Source organism: Cloeon dipterum, chromosome 1 (genome assembly GCF_949628265.1).
Source record: "Cloeon dipterum chromosome 1, ieCloDipt1.1, whole genome shotgun sequence".
Classification (NCBI taxonomy): domain Eukaryota; kingdom Metazoa; phylum Arthropoda; class Insecta; order Ephemeroptera; family Baetidae; genus Cloeon; species Cloeon dipterum.
In genome coordinates, this window is record NC_088786.1 from 13,184,781 (window position 1) to 13,203,326 (window position 18,546).

Below are 18,546 nucleotides of genomic sequence, written 5' to 3' on the forward strand. Positions count from 1 at the left end.
TTAGGGACCAAATCACGGCAAATACAAAATAAAGGCATTGCAACAATTTGTGGGGTTTGACTTATCTCGACAGTCGACGCCTTCCCCCACAATAGTAATTAAACATGTCTGCTTTTTGCAAAATAACCTCTTTGTTGAAAAACCAATGATTTTGATCTATTTTCACAAAAAAATGATTTATAAACGCTCAGGAAACACTTTGACTTCTTTGAAAAGATTTGCAATCGCAACACAATGAAAACCAAATCATCGTGGGTATTTTCTGCGATCGCGGGGTGGCCGCCGGACGTTCGTGTGCGGCTGGTTGGCGTGTGTTGGCGGCTTGAGAGAATTTTGTGTCATCATATCAATCGATATTATCACAGGAGCCGAGCGGGAGAGAGAGAGAGAGAGAGAGAGAGAGAGAGAGAGAGAGAGAGAGAGAGAGAGAGAGAGAGAGAGAGAGAGAGAGAGAGGATAGATAGCCCGCAGCCAACCAGAAGGCAGGCAGGCAGGGCAATGTGTATCGGGTGCCAGGAGACAATCTCACCGCGCACTCGCGCCGAATCACCAACCACGGTGGCCCATGCCTGCCGCGCCGCGAGTGCACTCGGCTCGCCCTGAAGCAGCTCGTCCGTCGATACTTACTGTGCGCCAAAACACCGCTGCCGACCGACGGACCGATCAGCCCCCGACCGGCACGCACGTCTCGACACCCAGCCCGAGTCCGAAAGCAGCCTGTCCGTCCCAGCGTCCAAGCTGGTCGGCCTCCCGCAGCAGCCGCAAGCCGCCGAGCCGCAGCAGCCGCACCACCAGCTGACTAGCAGCCCGCAACTGTGGGCCGACAGGCAGCAGGTCGCCGCCATGTCCTTCCTCGCCCTCGACTCCAACTCCTGGCAGGTAGGCTACCCTGAGCTGCGTGCTCTTCTTTCAATACCTTAATGTGGCCGCTCACAGTCGAACGCGCGCGCTGCGAACCGGCCGGGCCTGCGGCTACAAGCCACGTGCCTGCTCTCTCGCTCCTTCGCTCAATGGGAATTGATTTCGAGCCTGGGCTGCTAAAATTTATAGAATAGCTAGGTGTCGCAATTTGAATTTATTTTAGGATAAATAAAATTCACATGTAATTTTGCAAATGCATCTAAACAATGTAATTTTCGAAAATATTTAATTAACGTTAGAAATTGATGATTTTCTATAGCGAAAGCTGTAGGGCGTGGGCTTGTTTTATGTTACCAAAATAACCTTTTTTAATTGAAAGCCGAAACATAATAAATTAATACATTAGTTTTTGATGAATTAATTAAAACCCCTTTGGTAGAAATGTTCAAATCGTGTTTTTATTAAAACTAAATTTTACTAGGCTGATTTCTCAAATTGTTACGCGCACATGCTATGTGAACATCTGAGCGAATTTTTAAGGTTGGATGTGGTCTAAACGCCTTCACACACACTATAATATGCCCTGTCCATTCGGAATTGAGAGGACTTCCGGTAAACCACACTGATTCACAATACTTAGCTAATTTTTACCTTTCCAGCATGCGGGAATCAATTTCACTTGGACGAATGTCTATACCGTTTAAATTAAAGATCCCGGTTAGGGGGGCGACAGCAACCCCTAAATATCGATGAGACTCACCCAGAAAAAAATAGGATATCCGCGATATCCGCCCTATGACAGATGTGTATTCTCCAGATATCCATGGATATCCCGGATACCTTTTGGATATCCTTCGGATATCCAATTTCTTGCTGGACATCCCTTTCAGTGTGTTCTGTCCCGTACTCACAATACTAATATTAGTATTGCTAGTGTTTGCTGCATGTAAATAATTATTTTAATTATTTTGTTTTCAACTAAATATGTAGAACTTATTAACTAACTTAACTTTTAGTAAAAAGCAATATTTATTAATTTGATTATATTTAATTTAACTAATTATTTACAAAAAAAGAATTGTAAAGGAATTTAATAAAAAATGTCTGCTTTCAATAAAATGTTAGTAAACCTAAGTTTCAAGCAGAACTTGGAAGAATGATGCAGTATAATAGAACACATGCGCTCAAGGAAATTGTTGAGAAGTTAAAATTTCACGTAGCCCAATAACCTTACAGCACGATTTTTTTACAATTTACATTTTCACAGCCTTGTTTGATATGTAAAAAAATTATCCAAGATTGTAAATTGAAACAAAAATAGAAGAATGCCATATTTTTTTTACTGGCTGATTTTCAGACATTCCAATGAAATAACTGTTCAAATGTGTCAACTTTGAAATTGTAATTTCCAGCGCCATACAGTACCACAACTGAATTGGCTGTGCTGCTGCTAACATTCTATCGGAAAAATACATGACAAGTAGCTGAGGGAAATCGTTGAAGTAAATTCCTCAAATCTTTCGAATGCCTTTTATTAATGCCTCAAATTTGGACCCGTTAATCCGGGTCAGTCAATTACAATAGGGCTCACAAAATATATTCTCGATTTTACACAGACGAGCGAATTAAATAGTATTGAGCGAAATTGTTCACAGCGTCTGCGGCGTGAGTAAATATGACGTATCACGCTGAAGGGAAGTATTGTAATGTCACTAACACTAAGGAAAGGTTCACAGCTCAGGGAACAGGAGGAGGAGAGTGCCACCTATTGACAGGCACTACATAGCAATGTGGATAAAGTCCGGTTTCTAGTAAAAAAACACGAATATCGTTTTTAAATAATGTTACCGTCAAGATTTGTTAAATTTATATCAGAATTCATATTAACTTAGCACATTATTTTGTTTTTAAATTTTTAATCAATATCATTTCCACTAAAATTCAGCGTGTTCTGTGAAAATAAGAAGTAAAACGTATATGGAGCTAGCTGGTGTGTAACAAAAAGCCGCAGTTTGCTTCGGAAGCAATATCATCCGAAATGGCAAACGCGCGCAAGCAGCATATCAAGCGGCAAAGCGGCAGCAAAGTTTCGGGTTGATATTTGGTTTGGGCCGAGCGAACGAGAGAGCGAAGGCGGTGTTCTTGCGAGGACGACGAGCAAAAGAGACGGTGACGGCTGCTGCCGCTGCTTTCTCTTTGGCTCTCTCATTGAAATGGGTTTGCACAATTAGCAAGGGGCCACCACCACGAGCTGCTGCTGCGGAGCACAATGAGAAAGATCTGCAGCAGCAAGAGGGTAGCCGCGAGTGCTGAGGGCGACTCCTTTATTAATTACCATCACAGAAGTCAAACTTGCTCTTAAACAACACACTCTGTGAAAAGTTTCGCTTGGGCGGGCGAGCGGGCGGGCGGCACACGACGCCAGAATTGTTGATGTTGTTATTGTGAAGGCGGTTTTCGGACTTGATTAACTTTGCCTGGCGCAAGAAGTTGGCTGCCGCCGCGCCGAGACACCTGCTTTGAGGTGGACAACGGCAACCGAGTGTTCATTCTAATGTGATTACTTCCACTTCCTTGCGGCGTAAACAGAATTTCGCCCTTCGCTCGTTCTTGCACTCACTATGTGGACGCCGGGATTTATTATTAAGGAAGGCACGCCACGACTAATTTCTCCGCCGCACTCGGCGGCCACTTTGCGCCGCAAATTTCCAACAACCCTTTGTCAAATAATCAGCTAAACGACGTTTTGCTTGCGAGCGCACGAGCCCGAGAGAGAGGACTCGCAAATCTCTCGAGACGCAAACAAAACACTGGCGCAGGAAACACTGCCACAAAGGCTAAATTGACCAAATCTTATTTCCAATTTGGCTTCTATGGGGTCAGACTATGCGTTTGTACAAATTTCATGAAGCTCGCGTTTCATTGCCAGGACAATGCTTCTATGTTTGTTAATGATGTAGTCGCTGCCCAGAAAATGTTTGTTCACTTTCTATGTGTTGCAATGAATGGCTCATCCAGGATAATTTTAATTGAAGAAAACCCAACCCAAAAATATTTTTTAGGTTTTATTTCAATCTTTATTAATAAGATTCATTCATCATCAATAATTATTTCTGGTTCATCTCGATGATCCAGGCCGTTGAATGTGCGTCGGAAAGGGGTTTAGGGGAAAAATTGTGATGTGGGAAAGGGAGGGGTCTCAAGGAAAGAATATGAGGGAGGAAATAGCACGCTGCAAGTGCCAAGGAGAACACTTGTACAATCATTCTGCAATTTAATAGCTGTGTTGGGTTTAATGACTGTTAAATTCAAATTCAAACTGTAAAAGTTTCACAGCATGCGTCCCATTAATCTTAATTTGTGCTTGTCGCTAGTATTATATATATAGAGAGTGTCGTCAGCGAACATGAGATCCTTAGCGTGTTTTAAATACCGAAAAAGCTGGTTTACGAAAATACAAAAAAAATTGGGGCCAGGAATCAATCTTGCGGAACGTCGTATTTAATTTCGAAAAATTCTCTGATTGGTCTGTCGTGTTTTAATATTAAACAATTTTTTTTATTAAAAATAGTAAAATTTTAATCTTTTTATAAATTTTAAAGTGTTTTTTTTCGTTGTACATTTTTTTCTTAGAAGAACAAAATAGTATGAACACTATCAGTGATTTAGATGCAATCAATGTCATATTTTGAGTCGAAACTGTTCTTCCAAAACATAAGTCAGCTAGGAGAAGAGTTGTCAAAATGATAATTGCTCAGTTCAGTACTGAACACTTCTCCACCCTCAAGCTGCAGCTACGTCTCAATTTTCCAATTGATTAGTGCGGCGTCCCCAAAGTGGCCCTTGATCTTTCGGCTAATATGGACGCGTGGGTGAGTGGGCGGATAACGCTAAATGGCCCGCTCGCTACTCTCCTTTGTAATCGAGTGTATTAATTACTTCACAGCAAAGAAGAGCAAAATGTCCCGTGCGTGTGTGCACATGTGTGTGCTGATGACATTTGCATCGGCGGCGGGACGAGTGAGCGAACGAGCAGTCGAGTGTGGGATTGGCAGCATTTGTGCTCGCAGCGAAAAATAAGTGACGAGAGAGGGATTTGTTTGTTGTGCGCATTTACTTGGCCTGCAGAACAGACGCAGATAGAGAGTGCAATGCATGGATAATGCAAATGGATAATGCGCACGCCTTGTGCACACACACATAGATATATATATATATATATTAAGCTGGCATCGTGTATTAAAAACTGCCGCTGCAGCAGCTTTTTCTAATGGTGTTCAGCTAGGATACAATGCTGCTTTGACAACCCTTTACTCTTACACAATAAAAGTGTATTGTACACGTGAAGCATGTAGCGCTTTTGTTGGCTCGGCATGTACTGCTACACTCTCTGCACTATGTGTTCTAGTGCACACCGTGTACCATATTAAGGGGAAGTAGGATGGATCTCTTTGGCTGCGAAATTGAAATATAGTTGACTGCACACCACTTTTCATCATCATCATATTTAATAAGACTGACGTGTGTGTTGAAATCTGAGTGAATCTGGGGTGGTATTATTATGCTCTCAGAATACAAGAAAGATCTGTAAATCGGAAGCTGTGCTTCATTTTTTTTTCATCGCACGTTAAAGATCCTTTGTAATCAATGTGAATGAAACATGGGATAATTTTTATTGATGCAACTGTAAAATGTCAAAAAGTACTGTGGTTTTTAAATTAAATTAAAAAAATATATATATAGGTAATCAATAGGACTACACGAATTTCACGAATGTGATTTTAATACTCTCATTGGTATAAATTTAATTATGAATTCAGCATCTAAAAATACATAAAATTCCTTAGTGATGATCAAATTTTAGGAGGAGAGATTTCAATTAAACAACCAGCAAAATGCTCCTCTAATTTTAATAAGAATAACAAGAAGAGCAAATCAACGGATTTGATGGAGTGAGCATTTTGCAAGTGTTGCCGTTGTTTTTCTTGGAGAGCGAGGAGCACAGCCCCCTCATTATGGTGGCACGCGACCGCTGATATTGTCACCATCAAGAGGCCCCCTCAGTCAAGCCGCAAAAAAACTGAGCAAGCGGGCGTACGCCGCTCATATACACTTTTATATAGACATACTATTATTATCCACAGGCACACACTCTTGCCGATTGCGAGAGCGCAGCCAAATCCACCCTCGACTTTATTATTGTTCCCTGGCTCGCTGCTCTAATAAATGCAGCTTTGTGCGCCGAGGCCACACACACACTTTATTATTTTCTCTCTATGAACGGCGCGAGCAGTGCAAACAAATGACACGCTTTGTGGGTGGAGGATCGAATAAAATGAAGCTGCGCTCGCTCAGATTTGTTTAATGAAGTCCCGGCCGCGCACGCACAAAACCCATCCCCACAACCTCGACAGATATTCGCCCTTCTGTCATTCTAACCGACAATTTTGTACGTGGACTAAATTCTGTCTTAATTTGTTCTATGTAATTAGATTTTAAAATAGATATTGAGGCCAACCGATTTGAATCAGCGGTTAAAATTAGCAGCAGAAATAATATTTGCACACGACATTGGACTTGAAGCTGTTTATTGTGTTTATTTGAGCACAAATTTCCAGAGAAACGTAAATTTGATGCAAGGTGGTGGCAGTTTTCCATTTCGCTCCATTACAAAGTTGACATTTTGAAATTAAACGGGGGTGCCCGCCGAGTAATCTCAGGCGCATCTACAAAGGGGATGATGATTTTGCACTGGTATATCCGAGAAAGGCTCTCTCTCCTGCTCTTCTCATTGAAACAACAAGACAATATTTACACGTAACTTGTCTGCTTTGTGCAATTTTAATAACACGGTCTTAAAATAACTTGAGTGAATTGAAACAAATAAAAGGAGAGAAGAAGAATGAGAGAAAGAGAGGGAGGGAGAAGGAGAGAGAAAGAGAGAGAGAGAGAGAGGGACAAAAGAAAGATGAAGTTTTTCTTGGGCAAACTTTGCATTCAGCTGCCGCTGCCGCGCTGCTTTCTTTCACGAGCCGGCGAGAGGAAGGGTGGAGTTAAGTCGCAGAAGTATATAAAAGATGAGAAGTCATTAAAAACGTTTCTTTGATCTTTTGATGCAGCAGTAGCACACAGCAGCACATGCTTTATTTTCATATAATATAGAGAGAAGAGAGAGAGAGCCGACCGTCGGCTGCCGCGAAACCAACACGCGACAGAAAGTTTCTGCAGCTAGCCAGCCTTAATTCGTAATTGAAGCTGAAAAAAGTTGCGTGAAGTTTGAAAACACAAAAATATTTAATTAGCCCCTTCGTTTATTAGCGGTTTTTATTTCCTCACAAAAGTTTGAGTGACATCTGAAGTCATTTTATGTCAATATTTTTGGTATTTTTTTGCTTGTGCCATTTAGATTATAAAAATAACTAGCATAATGCCAAGTATTTTGTGAAGTTTTTAGGATTAAAATATAAACATTGTTAATATAGATCTCCCAATCCAAATTTCTCTCCGCCCCCATCTGTTTTGGGAAACGCATTGGCACGTGGTTGGAAACCACGGTGTTCGTGCCACTGCAGCAAGCATAAGCCGCGCTATTTGCTTTTTTATTTTGCTGGAAAAGTGACAAACGCCAGCGGCGCGCTGATGCGAGTCTACTAATTGCCTTTTGAGCAGAGAAGAGGAAAGTAAAATAAAAAGCAGCTATATCTTTCCCGTTTTTAATTATGCCCTAGCTTTTGCTCTTTCGACTGCTGCCGTTTAAAAAACCGCCTCCGCTTTTACCACAACGACGCAACAACTAGCTTTTAACTTTTATCAAAATTTCGCCTCCACACGTGTTCATTCTGATTTAATCTAACAAAGTTTCGACTTTGAAAACACATCCGCACAAAAAAACTCGAAAGCCGCATCAGGTCCTCTTGATGTGTTTTGTTTTGGAAAAGTCGCGTGCCGCATACCCCACATTGCCACTGGTTGACTTTTATTTCATTACGGTCTGTTCAAGAGTCGTGCATTAATGCGTCGCGCGTTGTGAGTCTCGCGCTATATATATATACGGTTTACTATTTACGTGGTGCCTCTCAAAGTGCATCCATCCGTCCACACACGCGGTTAAGCACTCTTTCCATTGTATCATGTTTTGCATGGGCACGTGGACAAGGATAAAATGCGTATCTGTCTCGACTCTTCTCTTAATCATGCTAATGGGTACTTGAAATTAATATGTTGCGCGCAGCATCAGTATCATAAAGTCTAGCCTGTTCACCAAAAAGCACAAACCTTTAATTAGTCCTGGCAGACTATTGGAGATGAATTTACTGTGAGAAAAAAAATCGAATAAATATTTCAGGTGATGGTAATATATCGCACCCCAATAATATTTTATTTTACAATTCACCAAAATTTCTACATTTAAATCAAGTCACGTTGGAAAATTTAGTTTATATTCTCAATTGTGTTTTGTAAACATATATAGTACAATGTCCTTCTACGCAATTCCTTCGGTATCTAATAGGTAATTTATTGACTTAGCGACGTGTTTATCTGGTGGCGAAACGACGCACACAATTGAGGAAATGACATCAACAGGCCCGGTCAGTGGGTTTCGCCGCACGCCTAGATGGGCATCAATTGGCCGAGCCAGACCCCAGGGGACATTTTTTCACCATGGCAACTGCTGCTGCCCACTTTTTGCGCGCCGGGGGTTGACAAAATATACAGCCGTGCACCCGCTATCTGATCCTGCATGAGTCGCATATGGTGCGGAACTTGTGTGCTTTTGATGTTTGGTAAAAAAAACGCTGTTAGGCAAATTAAGCATGAAATACGGAGCAGGAGAGCGAACCTTTTGGATGCATAATCGTCAGCCTCTGATTTTATCGGGGGACCTCTTGTTCGACGCAGTTTTGTTTTGAATGGCAGAGGGGCGAAAGTCGATTGGAAGAAGAAATTGTGTTACAGTGTTGACTTTGCGTTTGATCTGACGTTGGCCTCTCCAGATTCGCTTGGAAACTAAAGAAGGTTATTGTTATGTAAATTTCTCTCCTTCGACAGTATGGCAAAATATAATTCTTAATTAACACAGCTGCGAGAAGAAATAAAAACAAATATTCATCCTGTTCTACTCTTGGACTCAATCCGGACGGCAGTTTTTATTTTTCACTAATCCCAGTTTTTAAAATACATTGAAACTTCAAAGCAGCTCGTTAATCCTGTGTTCGTGAAAACCTGTCGGTCTAATGCTGATTACGACCCCATACAATACAATAGCTATAGCAGTAATTGAAACGAGGGGCGCGAAACAACCGAATGTAAGTCCCCACCCGACGTGAAAGAAATAGAAGAACTCGTCGGTGTGGGTTTGTATAAATAGTTTAATTTGAATCTGTCCGTTGCCGAGTATTTATCATATCGATTGTGGATTGCGGTGGGTGCTGCTGTGTCATCAGTTCGTGACCGCTTGAATGGTTTGAGAATCGCTCCTTTATTTGCGGCGCACACACCCCTTTGGCTTGCAACGCTGGCTGGCCGTGCATTAATTCGCGTTGCTTTTTTGAGCACACACCGAGCAGATAGAACACACGTCGAGCGCGCGAGTGGCAAATCATTACAACATTATTATGTCACTTGAAGCACACGGAATCGTTTTATTTCGCGTATTTACACTCCAAGATGAGTTTGTGCTGTCTGCGGCACCCTATCGCCACCCCCTGCGTGTCCTCTCGCTCGCTCACTCGCTCTCGCACCCCGTATTATTATTTTATCAGTCAGCCGCCGAGAGTGGAAAATCGTGCTGGCATGAAAAGCGAAAACGCTTTTTTAATTCTCTCTCCGTTGCTCGCTCGCCTGAAATAACGATCGCAACGATTGATAATCTATGGGGACCAGGGCTGATATCAAAGATCAAAGTCAGCTTTCCTTGTTTTTTGCAGGTCACAGCAGTAAAGAAAATTTTAAAAATAGTTTGTACAAGCTTAAACATGCATATAATACCAATTTTTAAATATAGTGTACTCGAAAATAGTTTTGAAAAATTATCTTGAATTTAAAATAGCGATGATAACCGATAAGTTTGAAACATTATTAGTGTTCAGTGACCGATTTGTTAACCGTTTCTGGTTTCGACAGTAATTCAAAATTATGCAACCTGTCATACGGTCAAGATAAGCACGCTGCCTACTGTTTTAACTGAAATGAGATACCCTCTCGTCATCTTCATTTCTCTGTGTTTTTAAGCAGAATCACAGATAACTTTCCCTCTTTAAAAATCATCCACGCGGACAAAAGTTTTCCCACCAAATATGCATAATTAACTTTGTCTGCGGCTAAAAACAAAGGCTGTAAGGGAGGGAAGTCAGCCAGAGAGGGAACGAAAGATGAAATTTCCGAGATAAAAAGTGCAAAACACAGACTGCACCATGAGCAGTTGGTTGTAAAAATAAAAAATACGCACAACGACAAGGGCGACGGACGACGATGGAGCGCAGAATAAGGAACGAATGCGAAGGGAGAGCAAAAACCAGCAAAAGCGCTGTGAAAAATAGCCGCGCTTGATATATTCACGAGGGTGTAGATGACAGATGGGAAAATTAATTATTCTTTTGCCGTCTTTTTTCACCAGTCTCTGTGTACCTTCGCAGGCCCTCTCTTTCTCTCAGGCAAATAATTTAATCATTTCCTTTGTTGTTTTCATCCTTCCACAATGCACGAGTGAGCAATGCTTGTTCTTTTTCTCAATCTCTTTTGCATTAAATCAAATAACATCTATAACATAAAATAATAAATCTCGACATGATAAGAATTCTTCATTTATAGAAGTCATAAATATGTGACCATCGGAATAGTACAATCCAAACAATTTATTATATCTTCTGTATATGTATATTTAGATGCAACATATTGTGCAATGTGTCTTAAAGTCAAATTTATATAGTTCATACAGTAATACTAGATTTTTAGCTTAAAAAACTCAACATATTCCAGAAAATCCATTAGGATCGAACTGTAAAAAACTGAATAAATCTATGTTTTAGTGAACAACAAACAGCAAACTAAAAATCGTCAATCCTGATGATTGACAATCGCAGCGGAATGGGGGCGCGAGCAATGGGAATAAATAACGATTTCACGGTTTTTAGCTGCGGTTCTAATAGCGGCGGGTTTGCGACACTCACACGCGAGGGTTGCTAATTGAGCCATGCATATTATTATACATATATGCGCCACGGGGGAGAGCAGCAATTCGACTCGCAGCCGCGCCCTCTCGCTCTCTCTCTCTCTCTGTTATTTTATTATTATCGCCACCGCGTCGTGCGGTTATCGGGTCCCATTGTCGCGCCAACAGTAATTGCAATGGACACTTTTTTAACAGATGCGTCGACCGAAAAGCAGGAGGCGCGGCTCGCCCACTTTTTATGCTCGCACACATAATGACATTGTAAATGAGATGGGCAATCACGGAAGGCGATTACGGTGATCATTTTCCTTCTGCCGCAAATGTAGTACAACAATGACTGATGTCAGAACGGTCAGAACATTATTTGTTCCTTAGTCTCAATTATTATTCCAAAGTCATTGAGTATATTTAATATTTCCCGCATTTATTGTGAAAGATGGCATTGCCAATAAAGCAAGAAGATATTATTAATTAAAATAAATATTGCTTTTTTGCACAAAGATTCTCCCTCTAACAAGGTGTAAACTACACTGCAAGAAGAGCAGATACCAACCAGACTCCGTCATTTTCTCAACAAGAAATAACAAATACCTGAATTCCGATATCAGCAGAATCCAATTTAAAAATGCCTATCTAAATGACACCTCGAGCAGAAATCCGCTATATATGACGAAAAAATGCAAATGCTGACGAAGAAGGAAAAGACGAATACCAATAGCAAAAAAATGTCACGTGACCAAAAAATCGTGATAATTGTAGTCACGACGGCGGCAATAAAGGGAGCAAATAACTCGGGCATACCAGAGCGGATTCTTGGGAAATTTGACAGTTCTCTCTCCGCGCCGAGTTTCGTGTGTAAACAGTTAGCCGTTTTTAATCACGCTAATAGCGGCCGCAGGTAGAATTTAGTAGTGCGCTGACTGCGTGTATTAGCTGCGGGTCTATTTGTAATAATAGGTGGGCGGTGCCGAATCGTAAACACACTTATCCGATGTCCGTTCTGCCACCTTTTTACCCGCTCACCTCTCGCACGCTTTAATTACACTCTCAATCTGTGCGATGAGCGTGCGGGCGCCCGCCGCCGCAGCCGCCGATTCGCGCTACCGTTTAATTCATCTCACATAGTATCCCTTTCTCGAAACTATATATACACACACCAAATGAAACGGCTATTATCGGACCCTGCTGCCTATTTAACCTGTCAAATTAAGGTCTCCCCTGGAAACTCCTCAGAGGCAGAGCAAGTCGTATTTTTGAATCATGTCATTTTTTGCTAAAAATTTATTAAATTTAAAATACAATGATTCATGGACGCATACCATTATTTGCTATCAGTTTAGCAGGCCCATCGGCTCACACTACTAAGGCCTTCTCAGGAGTGTCGGGAGTGTCAGGGAGATATTTGAGCAGTTGGGGGATCTAATACTGGCTGCCCGATGTCAGAGATGGCAAAAAGTGGTTAGTTTAATGACTCGAAATGCTCAAAAATAGCTCAACGGGCTGGGAGGCGCACCGGCGCCGACTCAGCACTTGCTGATTTTCGCACCTTTCCAGCAGCTTTCGGTGTGGGGAGGAAAAAGCCCAAGCTTCTCTGCGGCCACTCGGGCCCAATGTTATCCGCTTGGCGTTGTTATTGGGACCCGGTGAGCTCATAGCCAACGGGATGTGCTGAGAAGAGGTTCACAAAAATCCACTCTGTGCTTATGAAATTTGTATATTGTGTAGTGTTGAACTTATAAGTTCAATTTATATCTGTGAATGAATGATGTGTCAAAAAGTTTTATGATGATCTCAAAATATTTCCTCCTTTTTTTATCGTTAATCCACGCAACTCCAATCCTATAATCTGTATTTACCTTGGTAGCAGAAAAATATCCAATTTTTTTTTTTCAATAAAACTCGTGACTAAGAAAACATGCCCCCAATTTATGCGTTGCGACAAGCAGTTTTTCACTAAGGATCTGCGTTAATACCTTGGCGTTTGTTGTTCCAAGGCAAAATCCCTTTGGGTCGGCTCTCTCAACGCGGCGCGTTCGGTATGCCGATTAGCAGAAGGCAGTTTGCTGTTTTTGCGGCGAAAAATCGATTAACTCTTTGTCAATATATCTTGGGCGAGTTAATAATGCGCGGCGTGCCGCCCAATTGGCAATTCCCGCCGCGCGTCCCGCCGAGATTTATGCTCGCTTAATTAATTTGCACCTTAAGTGGGTGCGCTCTTGTAAAAACAGCAACGTGCTTATCCGCCGCCACTCGCTGACGAAAGAGTCTGCGGCTAATTTGCATGTTGTAAAAAGCTCAACGACGAGTTTTAATTTTTCATACCTTCTTTTAACTCTTATGCTGCAAAAGTCGTTTTGCGAGGAAATATGATGTATTTATGCCATATCTGCACGTGTGCTGGGACACAAAGACTATTTAAGTAAGCTTTTTAGGAACAAAAATATTCTTGCAAAAGTGTAAGTTCCTTACATTAAACAATATCATGATATTTTAGTGAAATGATTAAAGTCCGATCCGCTTCCGTAGTTCGATTGTATATATATAATTTAAAGATTAGTTGATCAGTAAATTAACTCGAATTCAAATATCTCAAAAACTCATAGGATGGTAAATCGTAACTGTCGAATCAATCTCTCCAAATCAAGTTGAAATTTAACTAAATATGCAAATGATTTTATTCCTCAATAATATTTGTTTCAATGAAAATCTCGACATAATTTTAAGAACTTCAAACTGCACTCAGAGATGAGGGCATGCTCTTACAAATTTAAGCACGAGACACACCATAGACTCGTGTGATCATGTGCACGCGTTTCGTATGCATATATATGGTATATAACATAATATACTCTTCTGGTTGAGTCATAACATTCTGATATCATCCCCCTAATTACCGCTGAGCGCGACCAGGACTGCTTGAAAACTACCATTACAAGAGAAGGGCGAGACGCGAGCTTCAACAGCGTAATGTTTGTGTTTAATAAATTTTATAATAAGCATCAAAATGTTGAGTCTCGGCGGCGGCACAAGGGAAGCAGGGGTGATGATAATTACGGAGCTGTTCAAGAGGCAGGAAAACTCTCCAGCCAGCCAGCCGGCGCTGCACAATAATAAATACAGCGTCGGTCCATTGTTTGAGACGCGCACATGCACTCTCGTGTGCCCTCCTTTGCACATAGAGCACGCAGCAAAAAACTCAAAAAAGCAAACAGTGTGTGCTGAGCGCCAAAGCAGGAGTAGCAAAGAATGGAGTTTATTGTGGAAACGAGTGCGTGTGTCGCGAAAGTAATTAACGCTGCACCCCGGTGAATGGGTAGAGTGATGATTGTTGGAAGATTCGTTTATAAAATTTTAACTCGAATGTGGATCCTTAGATTATGTACCTGTTTCGAATAATAATCGATTTCCTTAAGAACACTTCAAAATAACAAACATCAAATTATGCTCTAATATTGTTCATAAATTGAACAATGTCACATCCATTTGTTAAAAGATGCTTGTTTAAAAACTTTTAAAAATTGGACCATTTAACCTCTTGGATGGCAATCATTCTTGCTTAAACCCAAATTTGGATTCAAACTGTTTAAAGGCAGTACATAACACTGATCTTGAAAAGTGTTACAGGAAACTCCCTTATAATTCTACTATTTTTTGATATTGAAGATACGAAATTTTTAAACATGAAATACACTTGAAATTTCCATTTTCTTTATACTCTCCTAGTTTTAATTATTATATTTTTTAAATGTGCTGAATTCTTTCATAAATATAGATACATATCTATACCGTAAACAAAATGAATTTTATTGTACCGGACCAATGTTGATTGATAAAAATCAATCCTTTCCCCGTTGATGATATGCATTTGACATTTGACATCCGCTGAGTTTCCTAACGCTGTAACCTTTGATACACGAACAATCACATTCTCGTGTGCATTATCCGATTCAAACTGCCGGTCCATGCTGTGCCCATACGCACAGAGTACCTCCAGGTAAATCGAACGTGTGCATATGCCTATATGCATTATTGGATTGCACCCTTTGAGTGCAGCGCTGTGTACACACGGCTGAAATGCATTATTGCAAAGGCTTGCTTAATTCATCGCTCTTTGAATGTTTGGATCAGAAGCAGCGTCAGCCTGTATACACACATACGTATACACACACACGCTGCGCTCTCTTTTGAGCATCGCGCACGGTTTATTATGCTGTGTGCATATAAATGACGTATTCGCCAATCGTATACGTGAGTGTGTGAGATGCTCGCAGACCAAGTCTCTGTGTATGTGTTTGCAGCTTTCAGACCGATGCGGTTGATGATGGCATCTCATTGATTAATTGTGTTTGCACGTTTTGCGTCAGGCTATAGATCGGAGTGAGATTATATTTTGACTGCATATTTCAAAAGATCTACGATTGAAAAGCAAATTTTGTGTCAATATTTTACTTTAACTAGAGCGAATCATTGCATACTCCAAAGGGCTACAGCAGAATAAATTATATACACCCGCAGATCCAGTTTGAGAGAAAAAACTTGACAGGCTTTTGGTCAATATGCTACACGTATTAGGCAGTCCCTGCTCTGTTTTTTATGGTTGCCACATGGAATTATTTCACAAAAAATCGTCTGAAAGAGTGTATACGTATATGTATTGTGTTCAAATGATTCTTTTGATAAATAACTATAAATTGCCCTTGAAATGATTGAGAGGATTTTCCCTCTCATGAAATGATATCAGCTTCTCGCTTCGACATTAAAAAATATCCAGTTAAAATAATTAAAGGAACTTAACTACAATTGTTTGAAAAACGTGGAAAATATCAACAATTTTTTTTAAACCTAATCTGCCATACAAAAATAAATTGGAAAAATATTGCCTCAAACAGTATTTAATTTAACTAAAAGTGGGGAAAGCCTTATGTATCATGAAATAAAAAAGGTGAAGGAAAAGAAAAGAATGAGAAAATTTTTAACAATGATGAAGTCAACAAAAGCCATGAAACATTCATTAAGACAAATTGGCTCCGGTATATATTTTAAAGTGGTGGCAAATTCTTTTTGAATTTTAATGTGCGTATAGCAAAATTAAGCTGATAGCTGAATATATGTCTTCATTACTGTCAAATTTGATCATTTTTGTTAGGGCAAATAATGCCAGCGCTCATTACATTAAAAATAATGTAAACGAACGTTCCGAAATTCAAAGAAATTGAGATTACAAAAACTTTGATCAAATAGGGCCCAATGGCCTGATGCTGAATCAAAATTTAAGCAAAGTGCGGTCAGTGGGCAACCTTACAGACGGCTATTTTCCTCAATGCAATTCTCGGTCGGCAGGCTAGGCTTGGCGGCAGCAACGGCGGCGCTTTTATTCGCCACGGAGCTGCACGCCCCGAGGGCTGGATCAGCGGAGATAGTTTTATGTATATAGTCTCGTCTCTCTCTCGCTGCCGTGCTATACGGGGCTCTAGCGAGCGGAGCAGTCGCGCAGGAGAGCGAGCGAGGGATGGGGTGCATGAAAAGTGAAAGAGGCAGCGCGCGGCGCACGGTCTGAAGTGGTTTTATAATAGGAACAGCCGCGGGCGCCCCGAAAACCCCCGCGACACACACACAATGGGTGCGCTTCCGCCCGTGTGTGTAACGCAGCGCACTACTACCCTCGCGAATTCAGGGGTGGAAAAATCCCTGCCGCACGATCGGATGCACCCTACGCAGCAGCGGCGGCGGTGCATTCCCTTTCGTCTGGCCTCTTTTCGAATTCTGCCTTCTCAGAACTGAATTACACGCTTTGCCGGCGCTGATTTTCCGATTCTCAGCTGCTAAATTCTTGAGGCGAGGGTCTGGTTGCATCATGGAAAAATTTTAGATTTTACTTTGCGGCAAGTCCGTGTCTGGTCGAGAATTATTTACCTTTGAGAAAACAAAATCTCATAATTATGATGAATTTAATATAAAATAAATATTGAAATTTAATGATCCAATATAAGTTCAGATTATAATAAAATATTGTGCATAAAGAGGAGCAGAGATATTTGTTTGTAAAATTTAACTTTAGCTAATTCAATAATTATGTGCGTGGCCCACAAAAAAATAATATCTATGCTGCTCGACCTTTCATCTGCATTTTTTGCAAATTTATATTGTGCATTTGTACACAACACTATTAAATCTAGGAATTGATTTTTGTTGAAAATGTTTAACATATACCCCGGTGGTAATTCCCTGTAACCAATTTTATATTTAAATTTAATACTTTTAAAAAGACTTTAATAAGACAGCTTGGTATAATGATGGTATTGCAACTTTCCTTGAGAGCTCTTTGCTCCTATATTTTCCTCTTCTGCTGAGCGCCGTAAAATTCTGCTCTCGCACAGGAGTATTTGGCCAATATTGCGTTCTCCAAAAGTTTCTTCTTTTCCTCTTTTTTCCTGTGTGCGCCTTGAATGTTGATGTGTGCAGCCAAGTTCCCCTCTTGTATCCCTTCCTTCTTGTGCTCTCGGGGTAGACCAATAAACACCGTGGCCCCAAGGCTCCTCCCTTCGTAGCTCGGGGCCAGCCTTCGGGCACCCCACCTACAGCATGTTTTAATCGCAAATTTCATTACAATGCTCGATACCAAAACCGCAGCCGTTTCATGGCGTAAGACCATAACGAGAGGCATTATTTGGTGACATTTGCAATAATTTCGGCAAGCAAAATATTGAGCGAATTTAATTGTTCCTTAAGCAAGATTTTAAAATGAAATTAAGTTCAAACATAAGCATGATTTGCAAAATCGAATTCAATTTACTTTGAGTTTTAATAATTATTTTTTGTTTTGGATGTGGACATTGTGGGCAGGTATGGGACAAGTTTGCTCTGCTGGCCCACAAAAGTTAAAACCTTTAAATAAAGATTTATAATTATTAAAAATTAATTTGTCATGATAGAAGCTGGGTCTGCTCTATTATATGAAATATGAAAGTTAAGACTGTATATAATGAGGGTTAATTTTAACGGTGTTTTGATGTCAGACCATTTTTCCAGAAAATTTTAACCAGCCCCCCTCAAAAATTTAATTTAAAAAAATTAAATTGATGGTCAATTGTTTTTTTCTTGATTTGAATTAATGTCGAAATATGGTGATGTTCAAATTAAATTTTGACTAGTTTCTCCTCCATTGATATTTTTTTTCTTTTTTTCGATATTAATTCTACCTTCAACAATTATTAAGGATGAAAAATTAAAATATATTAAAAATAATATCAATAAATTTCTGTTCTAACGCAAGATTTTGTTGTCTCACAATATGAGGCTGAAAATAAAACCAACAGTCGCGCGGATCTGCAGATTCTGATCAAATGTTGGTGCAATTTAATTCCTCGACGCAGTCTAGGTCAATCAGATTATTGGGAGATGGATACCGCATTTGGTGGGTTTCTCGGCGGGCATAATGATCCAAGCCAAATGTTCCGAGAGCGATTGCCCTTGAGTGCCGCCACCAACCAAGGCCTCCGAGCCTGCTGAGCAGC

At 40.6% G+C, this 18,546-nt stretch overlaps 1 protein-coding gene across 2 annotated transcripts in view; it reads left to right on the top strand.

Moving 5' to 3' along the window:
* Positions 1-586: 586 nt before the first annotated feature.
* TfAP-2 (transcription factor AP-2) overlaps positions 587-18,546 on the top strand; it is a 164,489-nt gene continuing 146,529 nt past the window's right edge. The window contains exon 1 of one of the 2 annotated variants that reach the window (XM_065476003.1): positions 587-879. In XM_065476003.1, coding sequence (XP_065332075.1) covers positions 844-879 — 36 coding nt within the window. In that variant the 5' untranslated portion in view covers positions 587-843. The remainder of the gene's footprint in view (positions 880-18,546) is intronic. The other variant, XM_065476005.1, reaches the window with a different exon arrangement.